General features: G+C 48.2%; 1 protein-coding gene across 5 annotated transcripts in view; it reads left to right on the top strand.

Annotated features, from left to right (window-relative positions):
- Window positions 1-18,374, top strand: part of LOC142294894 (nuclear RNA export factor 1-like) — a 111,204-nt gene that overhangs the window by 53,496 nt on the left and 39,334 nt on the right. For all 5 annotated transcript variants that reach the window (XM_075337957.1, XM_075337958.1, XM_075337954.1 and 2 more), the window contains 3 exons: window positions 3,039-3,122; window positions 6,396-6,500; window positions 17,088-17,189. In XM_075337957.1, coding sequence (XP_075194072.1) covers window positions 3,039-3,122; window positions 6,396-6,500; window positions 17,088-17,189 — 291 coding nt within the window. The remainder of the gene's footprint in view (window positions 1-3,038; window positions 3,123-6,395; window positions 6,501-17,087; window positions 17,190-18,374) is intronic.

Genomic DNA, 18,374 nt, shown 5'->3' with positions numbered 1-18,374 from the left:
CAAACCTGACCCCGGCCCAATCGCTAACATATCTTGGCATGGAGTTTCATACTCTCTCAGCGATAGTGAAGCTTCCGCTGGACAAACAACGTTCACTACAGATAGGGGTGCAATCTCTCCTTCAAGGCCAGTTGCACCCCTTGAGGCGCCTCATGCACTTCCTAGGGAAGATGGTAGCAGCAATGGAGGCAGTCCCTTTCGCGCAGTTTCATCTGCGTCCACTACAATGGGACATTCTCCGCCAATGGGACGGGAAGTCGACGTCCCTCGACAGGAACGTCTCCCTTTCTCAGGCGGCCAAGGATTCTCTTCGGTGGTGGCTGCTTCCCACCTCATTGTCGAAAGGAAAATCCTTCCTACCCCCATCCTGGGCGGTGGTCACGACAGATGCGAGTCTGTCAGGGTGGGGAGCGGTCTTTCTCCACCACAGGGCTCAAGGTACGTGGACTCAGCAAGAGTCCACCCTTCAGATCAATGTTCTGGAAATCAGGGCAGTGTATCTTGCCCTACAAGCCTTCCAGCAGTGGCTGGAAGGCAAGCAGATCCGAATTCAGTCGGACAACTCCTCAGCGGTGGCATACATCAACCACCAAGGCGGAACACGCAGTCGACAAGCCTTCCAGGAAGTCCGGCGGATTCTAATGTGGGTGGAAGACACGGCCTCCACCATATCCGCAGTTCACATCCCGGGCGTAGAAAACTGGGAAGCAGACTTCCTCAGTCGCCAGGGTATGGACGCAGGGGAATGGTCTCTTCACCCGGACGTGTTTCAGGAGATCTGTCGCCGCTGGGGGATGCCGGACGTCGACCTAATGGCGTCCCGGCACAACAACAAGGTCCCGGCTTTCATGGCACGGTCTCACGATCACAGAGCTCTGGCGGCGGACGCCTTAGTTCAGGATTGGTCACAGTTCCGGCTACCTTATGTGTTTCCACCTCTGGCACTGTTGCCCAGAGTGCTACGCAAGATCAGGTCCGACTGCCGCCGCGCCATCCTCGTCGCTCCAGACTGGCCGAGGAGGTCGTGGTATCCGGATCTATGGCATCTCACGGTAGGCCAACCGTGGGCACTACCAGACCGGCCAGACTTGCTGTCTCAAGGGCCGTTTTTCCATCTGAATTCTGCGGCCCTGAACCTGACTGTGTGGCCATTGAGTCCTGGATCCTAGCGTCTTCAGGATTATCTCAAGAGGTCATTGCCACCATGAGACAGGCTAGAAAACCAACGTCCGCCAAAATCTACCACAGGACGTGGAAGATTTTCTTATCTTGGTGCTCTACTCAGGGAGTTTCTCCCTGGCCATTTGCATTACCTACTTTTCTTTCCTTCCTACAATCCGGTTTGGAAAAAGGTTTGTCGCTCGGCTCCCTTAAAGGACAAGTCTCAGCGCTATCTGTATTTTTTCAGAAGCGCCTAGCCCGACTTCCTCAGGTACGCACGTTCCTGCAGGGGGTTTGCCGCTTAGTCCCTCCTTACAAGGGGCCATTAGAACCTTGGGATCTGAACAGGGTTCTAATCGCTCTCCAGAAGCCGCCTTTTGAGCCTATGAGGGATGTTCCCCTTTCGCGCCTTTCACAGAAGGTGGCCTTTCTAGTAGCGGTCACGTCTCTTCGGAGAGTGTCCGAGCTAGCAGCGCTGTCATGCAAAGCTCCCTTCCTGGTGTTTCACCAGGACAAGGTGGTTCTGCGCCCGATTCCCGAGTTTCTTCCTAAGGTGGTATCCCCCTTTCATCTCAATCAGGATATCTCCTTACCTTCTTTTTGTCCTCATCCAGTTCATCAATGTGAAAAGGATTTGCATCTGTTGGATCTGGTGAGAGCACTCAGAATCTACATTTCCCGCACGGCGCCCCTGCGCCGCTCGGATGCACTCTTTGTCCTTGTCGCTGGTCAGCGTAAAGGGTCGCAAGCTTCCAAGTCCACCCTAGCTCGGTGGATCAAAGAACCAATTCTTGAAGCCTATCGCTCTGCTGGGCTTCCGGTTCCCTCAGGGCTGAAGGCCCATTCTACCAGAGCCGTGGGTGCGTCCTGGGCATTACGGCACCAGGCTACGGCTCAGCAGGTGTGCCAGGCGGCTACCTGGTCGAGTCTGCACACTTTCACCAAGCATTATCAGGTGCATACCTACGCTTCGGCGGACGCCAGCCTAGGTAGACAAGTCCTTCAGGCGGTGATTGCCCACATGTAGGAAAGGGCCGTTTTACGGCCCTATCACGAGGTGTTATTTTACCCACCCAGGGACTGCTTTTGGACGTCCCAATTGTCTGGGTCTCCCAATGGAGCGACAAAGAAGAAGGGAATTTTGTTTACTTACCGTAAATTCCTTTTCTTCTAGCTCCAATTGGGAGACCCAGCGCCCGCCCTGTTTCCTTAGGGATTTTTGTTTTTTCGGGTACACATGTTGTTCATGTTAAATGGTTCAGTTCTCCGATGTTCCTTCGGATTGAATTTATTTTTTTAAACCAGTTATTGGCTTTCCTCCTTCTTGCTTTGGCACTAAAACTGAGGAGCCCGTGATCCCACGGGGGGTGTATAGGCAGAAGGGGAGGGGCTTTACACTTTTAAGTGTAATACTTTGTGTGGCCTCCGGAGGCAGTAGCTATACACCCAATTGTCTGGGTCTCCCAATTGGAGCTAGAAGAAAAGGAATTTACGGTAAGTAAACAAAATTCCCTTCTTTTCCAATAAATTTCACCAGAAAGCCGAATATCTCTACCTTTTTATGAGTATATAGAAATAAAAAGAAAATATCTACAAGCTCGGTCCTATTCCTACAGACCTGGAGAATCACGTTACCAGGCTAATGGTGTCAATCAAAGCTCCAACTCATCCTGCAAAAAACAAGCTCTCATAGGTCAATGTGGCCCGAAAAGTAAAAATCATGGTTCTTGCAAAGAGAAGTAGAGCACAAAAATGAATTTTGGCCGCGGTGGAAAAGGGGTTATGAACTTGTCACTTACTCTGGACATTTCTGGTTCAATAATTTTTATTTTTTTTCTTCCTGTTCTGTGACATAACCCCCAGCTCTCTGTCCACAGATCCCTCATGGAAGGAACTACAATAAGATGTGGTTACTGACTTCCATCGAAAACGAGTGCGGCTTCAACTTCCGAGCTTTTCAGGTAACGGCTGTGCGATATTCCTCATCACGGTGCATAAACCTTCCCATTGTTAGCCTAGTGCACAGTACAATCAATGCAACAACCTGGCGGATTTGCCATTCAGGATACTGGGAAAGCTTAGTGATGACCCCTAAAGCTAAGTAACCAGCCTAAATACTTGTAATGATGCTAAAAGATATAGAGGGGCTTCCCTTTATCAATTCACTGCCAGCTCCAGCTTTGGGGATGTTGGGTCTCGGAGGTTTTATTGGGGATGTTAGGTCTCGGAGGTTTTATTGGGGATGTTGGGTCTCGGAGGTTTTATTGGGGATGTTGGATCTCGGAGGTTTTATTGGGGTTGTTGGGTCTTGGAGGTTTTATTGGGGATGTTGGGTCTCGGAGGTTTTATTGGGGATGTTGGGTCTCGGAGGTTTTATTGGGGATGTTGGGTCTCGGAGGTTTTATTGGGGATGTTGGATCTCGGAGGTTTTATTGGGGTTGTTGGGTCTTGGAGGTTTTATTGGGGATGTTGGGTCTCGGAGGTTTTATTGGGGATGTTGGGTCTCGGAGGTTTTATTGGGGATGTTGGGTCTCGCAGGTTTTATTGGGGATGTTGGATCTCGGAGGTTTTATTGGGGTTGTTGGGTCTTGGAGGTTTTATTGGGGATGTTGGGTCTCGGAGGTTTTATTGGGGATGTTGGGTCTTGGAGGTTTTATATGGGATGTTGGGTCTTGTAGGTTTTATTGGGAATGTTGGGTCTTGGAGGTTTTATTGGGGATGTTGGGTCTTGAAGGTTTTATTGGGGTTGTTGGGTCTCAGAAGTTTTAATAGGGATGTTGGGTCTTGGAGATTTTATTAGGGATGTTGGGTCTCGGACGTTTTATTGGGGATGTCGGGTCTCGGAGGTTTCATTGGGGATGTTGGGTCTCGGAGGTTTTATTGGGGATGTTGGGTCTCGGAGGTTTTATTGGGGATGTTGGGTTTCGGAGGTTTTATTGGGGATGTTGGGTCTCGGAGGTTTTATTGGGGATGTTGGGTCTCGGAGGTTTTATTGGGGATGTTGGGTCTCTGAGGTTTTATTTGGGTTGTTAGGTCTCGAAGGTTTTATTGAGGATGTTTGGACTTGGAGGTTTTATTAGGGATGTTGGGTCTCGGACGTTTTATTGGGGATGTTGGGTCTCGGAGGTTTCATTGGGGATGTTGGGTCTCGGAGGTTTTATTGGGGATGTTGGGTCTCGGAGGTTTCATTGGGGTTGTTGGGTCTCGGAGGTTTTATTTGGGTTGTTAGGTCTCGAAGGTTTTATTGGGGATGTTGGGTCTGAGTTTTTATTGGGGATGTTTGGACTTGGAGGTTTTATTGGGGATGTTGGGTCTCTGAGGTTTTATTGGGGATGTTGGGTCTCGGACGTTTTATTGGAGATGTCGGGTCTTGGAGGTTTTATTGGGGATGTTGGATCTCGGAGGTTTTATTGGGGTTGTTGGGTCTTGGAGGTTTTATTGGGGATGTTGGGTCTCGGAGGTTTTATTGGGGATGTTGGGTCTTGGAGGTTTTATATGGGATGTTGGGTCTTGTAGGTTTTATTGGGAATGTTGGGTCTCGGAGGTTTTATTGGGGATGTTGGGTCTTGAAGGTTTTATTGGGGTTGTTGGGTCTCAGAAGTTTTAATAGGGATGTTGGGTCTTGGAGGTTTTATTGGGGATGTTGGGTCTCGGAGGTTTTATTGAGGATGTTTGGACTTGGAGATTTTATTAGGGATGTTGGGTCTCGGACGTTTTATTGGGGATGTTGGGTCTCGGAGGTTTCATTGGGGATGTTGGGTCTCGGAGGTTTTATTGGGGATGTTGGGTCTCGGAGGTTTTATTGGGGATGTTGGGTCTCGGAGGTTTTATTGGGGCTGTTGGGTCTTGGAGGTTTTATTGGGGATGTTGGGTCTCTGAGGTTTTATTGGGGTTGTTGGGTCTTGGAGGTTTTATTGGGGATGTTGGGTCTTGGAGGTTTTATTGGGGATGTTGGGTCTCTGAGGTTTTATTAGGGATGTTGGGTCTCGGACGTTTTATTGGGGATGTCGGGTCTCGGAGGTTTCATTGGGGATGTTGGGTCTCGGAGGTTTTATTGGGGATGTTGGGTCTCGGAGGTTTCATTGGGGTTGTTGGGTCTCGGAGGTTTCATTGGGGTTGTTGGGTCTCGGAGGTTTTATTTGGGTTGTTAGGTCTCGAAGGTTTTATTGGGGATGTTGGGTCTGAGTTTTTATTGGGGATGTTTGGACTTGGAGGTTTTATTGGGGATGTTGGGTCTCGGACGTTTTATTGGGGATGTTGGGTCTCGGACGTTTTATTGGGGATGTTGGGTCTCGGACGTTTTATTGGGGATGTTGGGTCTCGGACGTTTTATTGGAGATGTCGGGTCTTGGAGGTTTCATTGGGGATGTTGGGTCTCGGAGGGTTTTATTGGGGATGTTGGGTCTCGGACGTTTTATTGGGGATGTTGGGTCTCGGACGTTTTATTGGAGATGTCGGGTCTTGGAGGTTTCATTGGGGATGTTGGGTCTCGGAGGGTTTTATTGGGGATGTTGGGTCTCTGAGGTTTTATTGGGGTTGTTGGGTCTTGGAGGTTTTATTGGGGATGTTGGGTCTTGGAGGTTTTATTGGGGATGTTGGGTCTCTGAGGTTTTATTAGGGATGTTGGGTCTCGGACGTTTTATTGGGGATGTCGGGTCTCGGAGGTTTCATTGGGGATGTTGGGTCTCGGAGGTTTTATTGGGGATGTTGGGTCTCGGAGGTTTCATTGGGGTTGTTGGGTCTCGGAGGTTTCATTGGGGTTGTTGGGTCTCGGAGGTTTTATTTGGGTTGTTAGGTCTCGAAGGTTTTATTGGGGATGTTGGGTCTGAGTTTTTATTGGGGATGTTTGGACTTGGAGGTTTTATTGGGGATGTTGGGTCTCTGAGGTTTTATTGGGGATGTTGGGTCTCGGACGTTTTATTGGGGATGTTGGGTCTCGGACGTTTTATTGGGGATGTTGGGTCTCGGACGTTTTATTGGAGATGTCGGATCTTGGAGGTTTCATTGGGGATGTTGGGTCTCGGAGGGTTTTATTGGGGATGTTGGGTCTCTGAGGTTTCATTAGGGATGTTGGGTCTCTGAGGTTTTATATGTGCGGCCTGGGGTCTATGAAACCCTCTAGGGCTGTGCAGATCTAATGGTTAGGACACAACTAAAGTAATGAAATTTAGGCAATCACACCTAGAGAACTGTATTTGTGTTACATCTAACAACAATAATTCTTTTTTTCCCAGTTCCACTATGTGAACAACATGGCAGCTTTCTTTGTGGACAATTTCTCCACTGCCCGATCTCTGGTTCAAGTGTCACAGAAGATACAAGATGCACAGTACCACAAGGTATCCGCTGCTTTCTACTAAGGCCATGTGCACATACTGCACTTTTGTGGCAACCACAAAAATGGACCCTGTACCCAAAAAAACGCATGCATTTTTGGTGTTTTTGATGCATTTTTTGACCATGTGTTGTTTATACGTTTTTTTTTTATCACCAATGGGTGAAAAAAGAAGGGAAAACGCAAAAGAATTTTTGTGCTCATCACAAAATGCAGCCCAAAAAAAAGCAATGTGAGCTCAGCAAATCTGAAATCTCATAGACTTTGCTGGGCAAGGAAAAGCATGCAGTTTGTGGTGACTAAAAGGTCACCTCAAACTGCACCAAAAGCTGCAGCGTGCGCATGGGGCATAATAGGTGCAAAATGTTAAAGTAAATCTGTATGCATCTATAGTATAACCCCAATTTCAATTAATTCCACCATCCCCTACTACCTGCAGCTCATTTTAGTTTAGTTTTTTTTTCTTCCAAGAGACCTAACTTTTTTTAACATTTCTTTCCATGCACATCGCTGTGTCTGCATTCTTTTTGAGTTGATTTTTTGAGTAATTTTAAATTACACCATTCATGTTACCATGTATAGAAAAATGGGTAAATGGTGAAAAAATGACAATCCCTGCATTGTTTTTTTTGCTTTTTTATTTTACATTGCTCTTTTTGTTGTAAAAATAACCTGATAACATGATTTTTCAGGTCAATATGAATGCTGTGATACCAAATTCGTTACGTTTTCTTTTTAAATGTGTAAATATGTATGTGAAGAGACAGACAGGGTAAGAGACGGACAGGGTAAGAGACAGACGGACAGGCAAAGAGACAGACGGACAGACAAAGAGACAGACGGACAGGCAAAGAGACGAGACAGACAGGCAAAGAGACGAGACAGACAGGCAAAGAGACGAGACAGACAGGCAAAGAGACGAGACAGACAGGCAAAGAGACGAGACAGACAGGCAAAGAGACGAGACAGACAGGCAAAGAGACGAGACAGACAGGCAAAGAGACGAGACAGACAGGCAAAGAGACGAGACAGACAGGCAAAGAGACGAGACAGACAGGCAAAGAGACGAGACAGACAGGCAAAGAGACGAGACAGACAGGCAAAGAGACGAGACAGACAGGCAAAGAGACGAGACAGACAGGCAAAGAGACGAGACAGACAGGCAAAGAGACGAGACAGACCGGCAAAGAGACGAGACAGACAGGCAAAGAGACGAGACAGTCAGACTGGGAGAGAAACACAGTTACTATCCTGAGCAACGCCGGTTGCTACAGCTAGTGTGTGTATATATATATATATATATATATATATATATATATATATATATATATATATATATATATAAATTTTGTTGGCTGTAAAGAATGCAAAACCCACCAAAAGAAAAAAATAAAGCTTTTTTGTTTGCGAAAGCCATAATGTTTTTTCTTGTGATGGATTTTTTACTTTTGTCATGAAATCTCTAATTTCTATTGATGCTATTTTAACCATTTTGAGCGATTTTCCGGGTTTTTTTTTCCCTCCCTTTCTTCCGAGAGCCGTAACTTTTTTTTATTTTTCTGTCCATATTGCCATACGAGGGCTTGTTGTTTTTGCAGGACAAGTTGTGCTGTTAAATAGAACCATGAGTTTTACCATATAGTGTACTGGAAAACGGCAAAAAAATTCCAAGTGCGAAAAAACTTGCAAAAAAAGTGCGATTGCCCATTGATTTTGAGATATTTTATTCACCGTGTTCATTATATGATGAAACTGATGTCAGTGTGATGCCTCAGGTCAGTATGAGTTCATAGACACCAAACATGTACAGGTTTACTTTTATCTAAGGGGTTAAAAAAAATTCACAAGTTTGTCCAAAAAAAGAGCAATTTTTGCGCCATTTCTGCGATTTGTAGCGGTCTCATTTTTCTGGATCTGGGGCTCAGTGACTGCTTATTTTTTCCGTATTGAGCTGATGTTTTTAACGGTACCATTTTTGCACATATGCTATGTTTTGATCGCCTGTTATCGCATCTTGCACAAAATATGCGGCGACCAAAAAACGTAATTTTGTCGGTTGGATTTTTTGCTGCTACGCCGTTTACCGATCAGATTAATTGATTTTGATGGAACACGGCGATACCAAATCTGTGTATATTTTTGTTAATTTTTTTAACCCTTTAATTTTCAATGGGGCGAAAGGGGGGGGATTTGAACTTTTTAGTTTTTTTCATTTTTTATTTATTTAATTATTTTAACTTTTTCTTTCTATTTTACTAGTCCCCTTAGGGGACTATAAGGATCAGCATTCTGATCGCTGATTCTTTCCTGCAGATCAGAGCAGCATTGCTCAGATCTTCTGAAAAGCAGCTCTCCTCTCACACCTGGCCCTCTGCCGGGTGTAAGAGCAAGTGACTCATGATAGCTACAGGAGTCCTCACATGATCTCACGTGACTTCCAATGGCGCTGGGTAAGTGAATGCTTACTTCGGCGTGCTGTTAAATTGTGCTGTGACATTTTCACAGCGCGCTATAAGGGGTTAACAGTCACGAGTGGATAACGAATCCACTTCACTTGTGCCTGATAGCCGCACATGTCAACTGTTCAAATCGCCTGACATGTGCAGCGATCACTGCCAGCTGCCTGCGGCAGCCTGCAGGGATTATCCTGACACGATCCATGACGTAGCTAGTACGTCATGTGTCATGAAGGGTTCAGCTCCATTTGTTTTTGGGTGTTTTTTTTGAATTTTTTGGGAAGTGCAGTGACCCAAAAAAATTACAACTCTGACCCTTTTTCTTTTTTTTTTTGGCATTTAATGTTCGGTTTAAATTTTTCTATTTTTATAGATTGGACTTTTGCTATGATATTCATCTTCTATAGTAACCCATCTACTCCTTCTTTTCTTGTTGCGGGAAGCAGTCAAGCAGGCCACATAAATGCCATTATAAGGGTATGACAATGGCATTTAAATGGTTAAATGGCATTGATTGGAGTCAACGCCGGTCATTGTTTTTACAGGCAGGTGCTGGCTGGGCTCAGGACTGGTGATGCATCCATACATGCAATCACATGAAGGCTGCTGCGCTGTCTTATTACATGGAGCAGATACCAGGACACGGGCCGTCACACGAGGGGAGACAGACAGGGCCTTAGAGAAGGGATCAACACAGCGGCAGGACCGGTAACGGTATCTGCTCCTTTGTATGACAACAACTGCCAGAGCCGTGCGACTGATGTGCATGACCAAACTTTCAGAAACGGACATCACGAGGGTGGCATGAAGCTCGATGTCCCGTGGTGGACCTGTGGTCGCAGCTGGATTGGCGTTCACTAGAGAACAGCAGAGTTGGCAGGTCTGTCATTACAGATGAGAGAAGGTCCATACTGAGCACGTGTGACTGATGTGAGAGTACTGGAAACTGTCATGCCAGCGCCAGCATCCCTGCAGCAAAGACACCGATGCTCTCACCCTGCCGGCCATCCTGCGGCGTCTGTGCCGGCTCCCCTCACTGCCTCCTACTCACAGTGCCTGTGTAGGTCCCCCAAAGGTTTGTTTAGGGTGCGCGCCTTCCTTCTCTTAAAGGACTAGTGTGACTTAACCTGGAAGTGCCTCTCAGCCTATGGCTAAGAGGCACTGAGCAATGTGTTCATTCACTTGATGCATGTTTGCTACTTGTCAGGTCCTGTGCCCACTAACCTGTACCTATGTTCCACTACACGTCCGGTATACCTGGCTGCCTGCCTACCTGTCTGTACCTGCTCCAGTCTGTTCCAGCCGTCCGCCTGCACCTGAGTGCGTACATGCCTACCTGACCCCTGGGGTTAGTTGCTACAGTGCCAAGAGGTCCCCTGGAGTGGTACCTGGCGGCTTCTTACAAACACAATCCTAACCTCACCATCAGAGGCTCTAGTGAAGACAAAGTAGTTGCTTAGTCATGCCCCTCCAGGGTGAGCCCGGTCAAGTGGCACAGTGGGTCTACACCAGTGTTTCCCGTCACTACGGTCCCCAACAGGTCATGTTTTCATGATTTTAATATAGCACAGGTGATGCCTTGATAATGATTCCATCACCCATTCAATAGTAAGGAAATCCTCAAAAACATAACCTGTTGGGGGCCATGAGGACTGGAATTTGGGAAACACTGATCTACACTCACCAGCCTGACAGTTTGCTCAGGCCATGGACCCCTCTGATCCTGGCTCCCCTCTTAGGCCATGGACCCCTCTGACCCTGGCTCCCCTACGATTGTATCATAGGACTCATCAGCGGGAACAGATACTGATCTCTCTGCAGACCCTGAACACCCATTGGAGCGCCCTGACGCCGGCTGCCTCATCTGCATTAGTCCAGTCTGCAGCACCAGCACAACCGTTTATTCATGTTCTTAGCCCTGGACCCCGTTTGTCCGTTCCTCCACAGTATGATGGTGACCCCAAGCAATGCAGTAGGTTCATCAACCACTTTGAACTTCTCGCTCATCAATATCCCTCGGACTGGGCCAAGGTGGTATTCATTATGTCCCAACATGGGAGGAAACGGTCTTGCGTAGCTCAACCCCTTATGGAAGAGAGGGGATCTCATAATCCCACACCTGCAAACCTTCCTGGAGGCATTCCGCAAGTTTTTTGATGAGCCGGGGCCTATTCACCACTGTTTCATCTTCTCTATTAGACTGCGCACGGCAGGTCTTACCGTAGGCCAGTATGCTGTTCGTTTACGCACCTTGTCTTCAGATCTTGGTTGGAATAATGAGGGTCTGGTAGCAGCTTTCTGAGAAGGTCTGACCAGGAGATTTAAGGATGAGCTTGCTGATTGTGATATTGGCATCTCCTTAGCTGACCTGTTTTGTCTGGCTATCCGGGTCAACCTCTGGTTTCATGAACGTTCTATGTAGGTGAACCGAGAGAACAAAACAATGTGTCTGGCTCCATCACTCCAGAGGCCGATCGTTCCGGCGTCTTCATCTTCCACAGTTCCTCCTGAACCAATGTAAGTAGACCAAGTGAAGCTGTCTGAACATTGCCAGGTGGTCTGTCGCTTTTACTGTGGCAGTCCTGAATATGTCATCTGCTCCTGTCCCGAGAAGCCGGGAAACTCTCAAGCTTACCGTCAGTTGAAGAGGCCACCCTGGGCGAGAGCAACTCCTCTCCACCTATGACTCTTTCAGTATCCATTTCCTGTGGCAACACCCGATTTATTGAACTTCAGGTGGGAATGCTGCTCTCATAGAGGATCACCTTCTACGTGCTACCAGGTCTGTTGCATCCACTGCTTTTGGGCCTGCCATGGCTTCAAAGTCATGTCTTGAACTGGAGATCTGATGAAGTGCTTAGATGGGGTCAGTTCTGTCACAAGAAATGTCTTGTTCCTGTTCATCTTTCCCGATCACCGGCGACTCTATCAAATTTTCCGGGCCGGCCAGTCACCTATTGGTCCTGTGCTTATGCCTTCAATAAGGAGGACGTGGAGATGTTACCACCACACAGGCTGTAAAACTTCTCAATAGACCTGCTGCCTGGTACTTCTCCCAGAGGCCGAACCTACCCACTGTCCCAGACAGAGACCTAAGCCATGTCCGAGTACATAATTGAGAAACTGCAGGAGGATTTATTTAGAACTTCTCTTTTCTGGCTGCTACTGGATTCTTCTTTGTGAAAAAAATGGATGGCTTCCTTGGCCCTGTTTAGACTATAGGGGCTATAATCAAATTACGGTCAAATTACTGCCACTCATACCAGAATTATTTGGCCGTCTCCGAGGCTCCAGAATCTTTTCTAAACTTTTTTTTTTTTAAACTCGTTTTATTGAAAGTTAAGTAAAGCATTACAAACAAGAATAAATCAGCAAATTGTTCAGTGAGACAGTGTACAAGTAAACTGGTTGTATATCAGAATAATAAAGTAACAACAATCAAATCTACGTCCATTATTTTCAGCATATCCAAATAGCACCAAACCTAGCAAAGGTATTAGTTCGCGAGACACATCCAACTCAAGGCAAGAGAACCCATATCGTCCAGGAGAGAGCAACCCAAGCTTCGGGGAACTCGTGGTATCCCTCATATATTGCATCACGGATCACATGTGTCTCCTTTCTGCATCTCAGGGCACTACTGGCTATTGCAATAATACCGATTGTAGGTTATCAGCAAGAGAACCAGGAGATCCGCCAGTCAAGGGCGACCTCATCCATCTACCCCAGATTTTGTCAAATTTAATTGGGGAGCCTCTTGACTTGTAAACAAATTGCTCTGACGGGATTATTGCGTTTACCAATGCAATCCAAGAGGCTCTAGTTGGGGAATGAGTGCTCATCCAATTTAGTATAATGCCTTTCCGGGCCAGAAAAAGAACCTTCTTTATTAATAGACTCTCATCTTGGGACCAGGAGCGTGCATCTACCACCCCAAATAGACATAGGACTGGGCACATAGCAACCGCTTTTTGAAATATGGCGGAAAGAGTCATTATGATCTCGCTCCAATAGGAGAGGATAACCCGGCAATCCCATATCATGTGCCAGAAATCAGCACCGTCTCTCCCGCATCTCGGACAGCCCATCCCCACCGAATTATTCAGCTTTTTCATTTTGTTCAGTCTCTGGGGAGTAATATAACTTTGGTGTATTATATATAATTGGATCAGTCTATTGTTAACAGCAGGAGAGACCAATGTGTGGGATTCGACAATGTCATCCCACACTACATCATCAATTTCAGGGATCCTGGCACTCCACCTCTCACGGACAGAAAGAGGATTATTCATGGCCTTGGCCCGAATGAGAGAGGAGTATAGTTTAGAGATAAGACCACCAGGGCCCTGTGATCTAATAATTCCAATAACTGGGAAGGAAGAGAATCTAACCCCACGACCAGAGAACTGAGCTCGAAAGGCATGTCTAATCTGGAGATACTGAAACCCATGAGATTCCGGCAAGTCAAATTCTGTCCGCAGTTGCGCAAAGGGGCGGAGTTCACCATCCCGGACCAGTGATTCCAGGGAGATTATTCCGCGATTCCTCCATTCACCAAACCCCGGCAACCCACAAAAATGTGGAAGGTCCAAGTTATCCCACAAGGGCGTCTCAGTTGGTACATCACAAAATCCAAATATGGCTTTAGCTTCTTTCCAGATCCTGGCCCCCAATTTGTGTATCGGGAGGACACGACCCTCAGGGGACCTCCTGTGATCCGTCAGTAACGGCCACAGGAGCTCCACACCTGTGAACTCTGCCAGAAGTCCCTCCGGAGAACCCCCAACTCGAGGAAGGGTCCATGGACCCAAATATTTCACTTGTCCGGCCAGATAGTAAATATAAAGATCAGGAAGTGCCATACCCCCCATATCCTTGGGTCTTTGTAATTTGGCCAGTTGGACCCTTGACCTGGACGAGCCCCAGACAAAGGTAATCATTAGAGATTCCAGGGACCGGAAGAAAGAACGAGGAATCTGCACGAATACATGCTGGGTAATATAGAGACACTTTGGTTGCACTATCATTTTGAGGAGGTTAATCCTTCCCGCCACTGACAGTGGGAGTTGGCTCCATCTATTAAATTTCTCCCCGAAGTACGCTAGTAAGGGGGCTATATTTCTCGCTATCATCTCCGCAGGGCTTCCCGCCAGTATAATTCCGAGATATTTAAAATGATCCACCACCGGAACCCTGCATATGTGGTCGTACACCAGGTCCTCTCTGTTCCGAGACAGAAAGAGGAGGTACGATTTTGACCAATTTATTGACAAACCTGAGAACTCCCCAAATCGATCAATCAAGTGCACAGCTCTGGGAATGGAGGAATCCGGATCAGATGCAAACAGTAACAAATCGTCTGCGTACAAAGATAAACGTTCATCTCCCTTACTATGTCTCACCCCCCGATAGACTGGGTCCGCCCGGATGCGCAACGCAAGCGGTTCCATGGCAAGAGCGAACAGGAGAGGGGATAGGGGACATCCCTGTCTGGTTCCCCTCCCCAAAGAGAAAGTTTCCGACACACCACCGCCCACCTGAATATTAGCAGATGGGGCTTTATATATGATCTCAATCCATCTGATAAATTCGTTGCCGAAACCAAATGCCCGCAGCACCTCCAGCAGGTATGGCCATTCTATGGAGTCGAAGGCTTTGGCTGCATCCAGAGAGACCAAAGCCCAATCCTCCTCTAACTTGGTGCCCATCTGTAAGATCACCTGCGCCCTCCTCAGATTATCCGAGGTACTCCTACCCGGGATGAAACCTGACTGATCCTCATGTACTATAGTGGAGATCACCTTTTTGAGTCTATTTGCTAGATCTTTTCTAAACTTTACCTTCGTGGAGTGTATAATCTTATCCATACACGCCAAGGGGACGAATGGAACACCGTCCTTAGCACCTGGGACGGACACTACAAGTATCGAGTAATGCCACTTGAGCTCAGTAATGCCTCCTGCGATCTTCCAGAAGTTCATGAACGACAGCTTTCAGGGTCATCTTTAATTTTGTGTGGTCGTATACCTGGACATCATTCTGGTGTTCTCTCCCGATCTGCCCACACACAGCAGAAATGTTTGCCAGGTTCTGCAGAGACTGTGAGGCGTACGCTAAATTCGAGATGTGTGTTTTCAAGCAGTCTTCTCTTCCTTTCCTGGGGTACCTAATCTTAGATACTTGGTTGAGGATGGATTCTGAGAAAGTGTCTGTGATCCTGAATCGGCCTCGTCCTGATGAGCTGAAAGCCATGCAACCTTTTCTGGGATTTGCGAATAACTACCACCAGTTTATACCTCACTTCTTGTCTTAAACCGTCCCAATCACCACCATGATCTGCACAGGTGCTAATCCGAGGATGTGGAATCCAGAGGTAGATAGTGCTTTCGACTGTGACGCCTGCCTGGAGCCACGGACTCAGGATCGGTGAAACAGGTGAATAGAGGCAACCTCCCACAAAGCAGGAACCTGGACCTCACAACCATTTAACCCCTATACAGGGATTAGGAATTACGACAGGTCCCAGGTGATCGCTGCCCTCAGAAGATTGCAGTCCTGAGAAGAGCAGTAACCAGGCAGGGTCAAATCCAGAAGGTAGAACAGGGACAAAAATAGTCAGGCGGGAGAGTGGTCAGATATCAAGCTAAGGGTCTAAACCGGAGCTTGCAGTGAAGTACAGAAACGGCAGGCAGAAGAGTGGTCAGGTAATCAAGCTAAGGTCAATATACGGGAACACAAACAAACAACACGGCACCAGAGACTAGCAGGGATTTACAAGACTATATCTAGCACCTGCCAATAGAAGGGAGAAAGCATAAGAGGGGTGTGATACCTTCCCATTGGCCCCAGCTGAAAGGTAACTACCCAGCCGGAAGGCACATACCACCACAGTAAACCAGTGGTACTGCAGGTCCTAGTGAAACCCAGCCTAATAGATGAGCGGAGCCTGCGCCCAGCGGAGCCACTGACTGCTCCCCCATCCCCAGCGCCACCCACAGTGGTGACGCGGCGGCGTCTGGTGATTGAAGCAGAAGTTGACTCTGGTGGAGACGTGACATCGATTCCCTAAAGCTGGCCTTCTGTGCAGCTCCGATGTTACACAGACCCGAACATCAGTAAGCAGTTCTTCTTGGAGATGGATGCTTCTTCTTCTGGAGCCACAACGGTTCTCACACAGAAGTTCAATACCGGGTGAATGGTAACCTGCGATTTGTTTTTCAAAGGCTTTTCCGCTCCTAAACTCAGCTATTCGATTGGTGACCAAGAGTTGTTGGTGAATGGCTCTGGAGGAGTGGTGTTACTTACTGGAAGGGGCTATGCATCCCATTGTCATTTACACCGACCACAAGGACTAGGTCTACCTGCAGTCGGCACAGAGGCTGAACACTCGCCAAGCTCGTTGGTTGCTGTTCTTTGCCCACTTAGACTTGTTCTCCATTTCCAGCTGACTGAAAAGAACGTCAAGGCGGATGCGCTTTCTAAAGGCCGCTTTACACGCAATGACATCGCTAACGAGATATCGCTGGGGTCACGGAATTCGTGTCGCACATCCGGCCCCTTTAGCGACGTCGTTGCTTGTGACACTTACGAGCGACCGCTAACTATCGAAAATACTTATTGTAATGGGTAATGGTAATGGGCGGGGGTTCGGAGCTGCGTGCGGTAATGGGCGGGGGTTCGGAGCTGCATGCGGTAATGGGCGGCGGTTCGGAGCCGCGTGCGGTAATGGGCGGGGGTTCGGAGCCGCGTGCGGTAATGGGCGGGGGGGTGGAGCAGCGTGTGGTAATGGGCGGGGGGGCGGAGCTGCGTGTAGTAATGGACGAGAGGCAGAGCCGCATGTTGGTAATGGGCGGCGGGGGCGGAGCAGCGTGTGGTAATGGGCGGGGGTTCGGAGCTCCGTGCGGTAATGGGTGGCGTGGAGCAGCGTGTGGTAATGGGCGGGGGAGCGGAGCCGCGTGTGGTAATGGGGGGGTGGAGCCGAGTGTGATAATGGCTGGGGGCGGGATTAGCGTGTAACCACAGTGGCTCTTTTATATATATATATATATATATATATATATATATATATATATATATATATATATATATATATATATATATATAAATAATATATCATTTATTTATTGTTTTTGCAGATAGTCATTAAAGTAGAACCGTTTAATGAGCAGATGGAGAAGAGAAATCTGAGCCCATTGATTGCAGCGAATTCTCTGCAGCACGCGGGGAAAGACATCCAGGTAACAGGAAGAATGTTCATATTTAGTTACATATCTCGTCCTTACATACAAATAAAAGGGCCGGTCTTCTTCATGCATACTTACATAACTCTCTGAATGGCCACTTTATTGGAGACCACCCATATAGGAGGGCGTTAGACCTCCTTTCTCTATTGTGGGACACCAGAAACCATGGATGTATGCTGCTGCCACTGGGAGGCTGACCCTATGCTATACAACCGCTCCTCCCTCGCTATATACACCCACAGACTGGCACAAAAGTGATACCTTCCAGCGTCCAGCAGAGTCCTGTCCTGCGGAGATGGAATTGGAGCCTTCAGGATAGATATTCCCTTCCGTGGGTCCTGAGCCATGGGGGACTTCATATATATTGTATTTTTTTGTTTTTTAAAGGGAATAAAAATATGGGGTCCGTGTTGTCGGTGCAACAGAAGTCCGCTGCTGGGAGATCAGTGGGATGAAGGCGGCGCAATCGCAGATGAGATCTTGAGCTGAGAGCGCCATCTGCACACGCGCTGAATTCGGGAGGCATTATTTGAAGCCCTCACCGCAGCAGAGCCCACAGCGCTCCGCAGCAGAGCCCACAGCGCTCCGCAGCAGAGCCCACAGCGCTCCGCAGCAGAGCCCACAGCGCTCCGCAGCAGAGCCCACAGCGCTCCGCAGCAGAGCCCACAGCGCTCCGCAGCAGAGCCCACAGCGCTCCGCAGCAGAGCCCACAGCGCTCCGCAGCAGAGCCCACAGCGCTCCGCAGCAGAGCCCACAGCGCTCCGCAGCAGAGCCCACAGCGCTCCGCAGCAGAGCCCACAGCGCTCCGCAGCAGAGCCCACAGCGCTCCGCAGCAGAGCCCACAGCGCTCCGCAGCAGAGCCCACAGCGCTCCGCAGCAGAGCCCACAGCGCTCCGCAGCAGAGCCCACAGCGCTCCGCAGCAGAGCCCACAGCGCTCCGCAGCAGAGCCCACAGCGCTCCGCAGCAGAGCCCACAGCGCTCCGCAGCAGAGCCCACAGCGCTCTGCAGCAGAGCCCACAGCACAGCCTGCAGCAGTGCCCCTCCCTCCTGTGACCCCTCTCTAGAACCCCCTGGTAAGTTACATTTCCATTATAGGACGCACCCTTTATTTTACACCCAAGTTTTTAGGAGGAAAAGTGCGTCTAATAATCCGAAAAATAAGGTATATATGTGTGTGT

The sequence above is a fragment of the Anomaloglossus baeobatrachus genome, chromosome 3, assembly GCF_048569485.1.
Source record: "Anomaloglossus baeobatrachus isolate aAnoBae1 chromosome 3, aAnoBae1.hap1, whole genome shotgun sequence".
NCBI classification, from domain to species: Eukaryota; Metazoa; Chordata; class Amphibia; order Anura; family Aromobatidae; genus Anomaloglossus; species Anomaloglossus baeobatrachus.
This window is presented reverse-complemented; position numbering and strand designations above follow the sequence as displayed.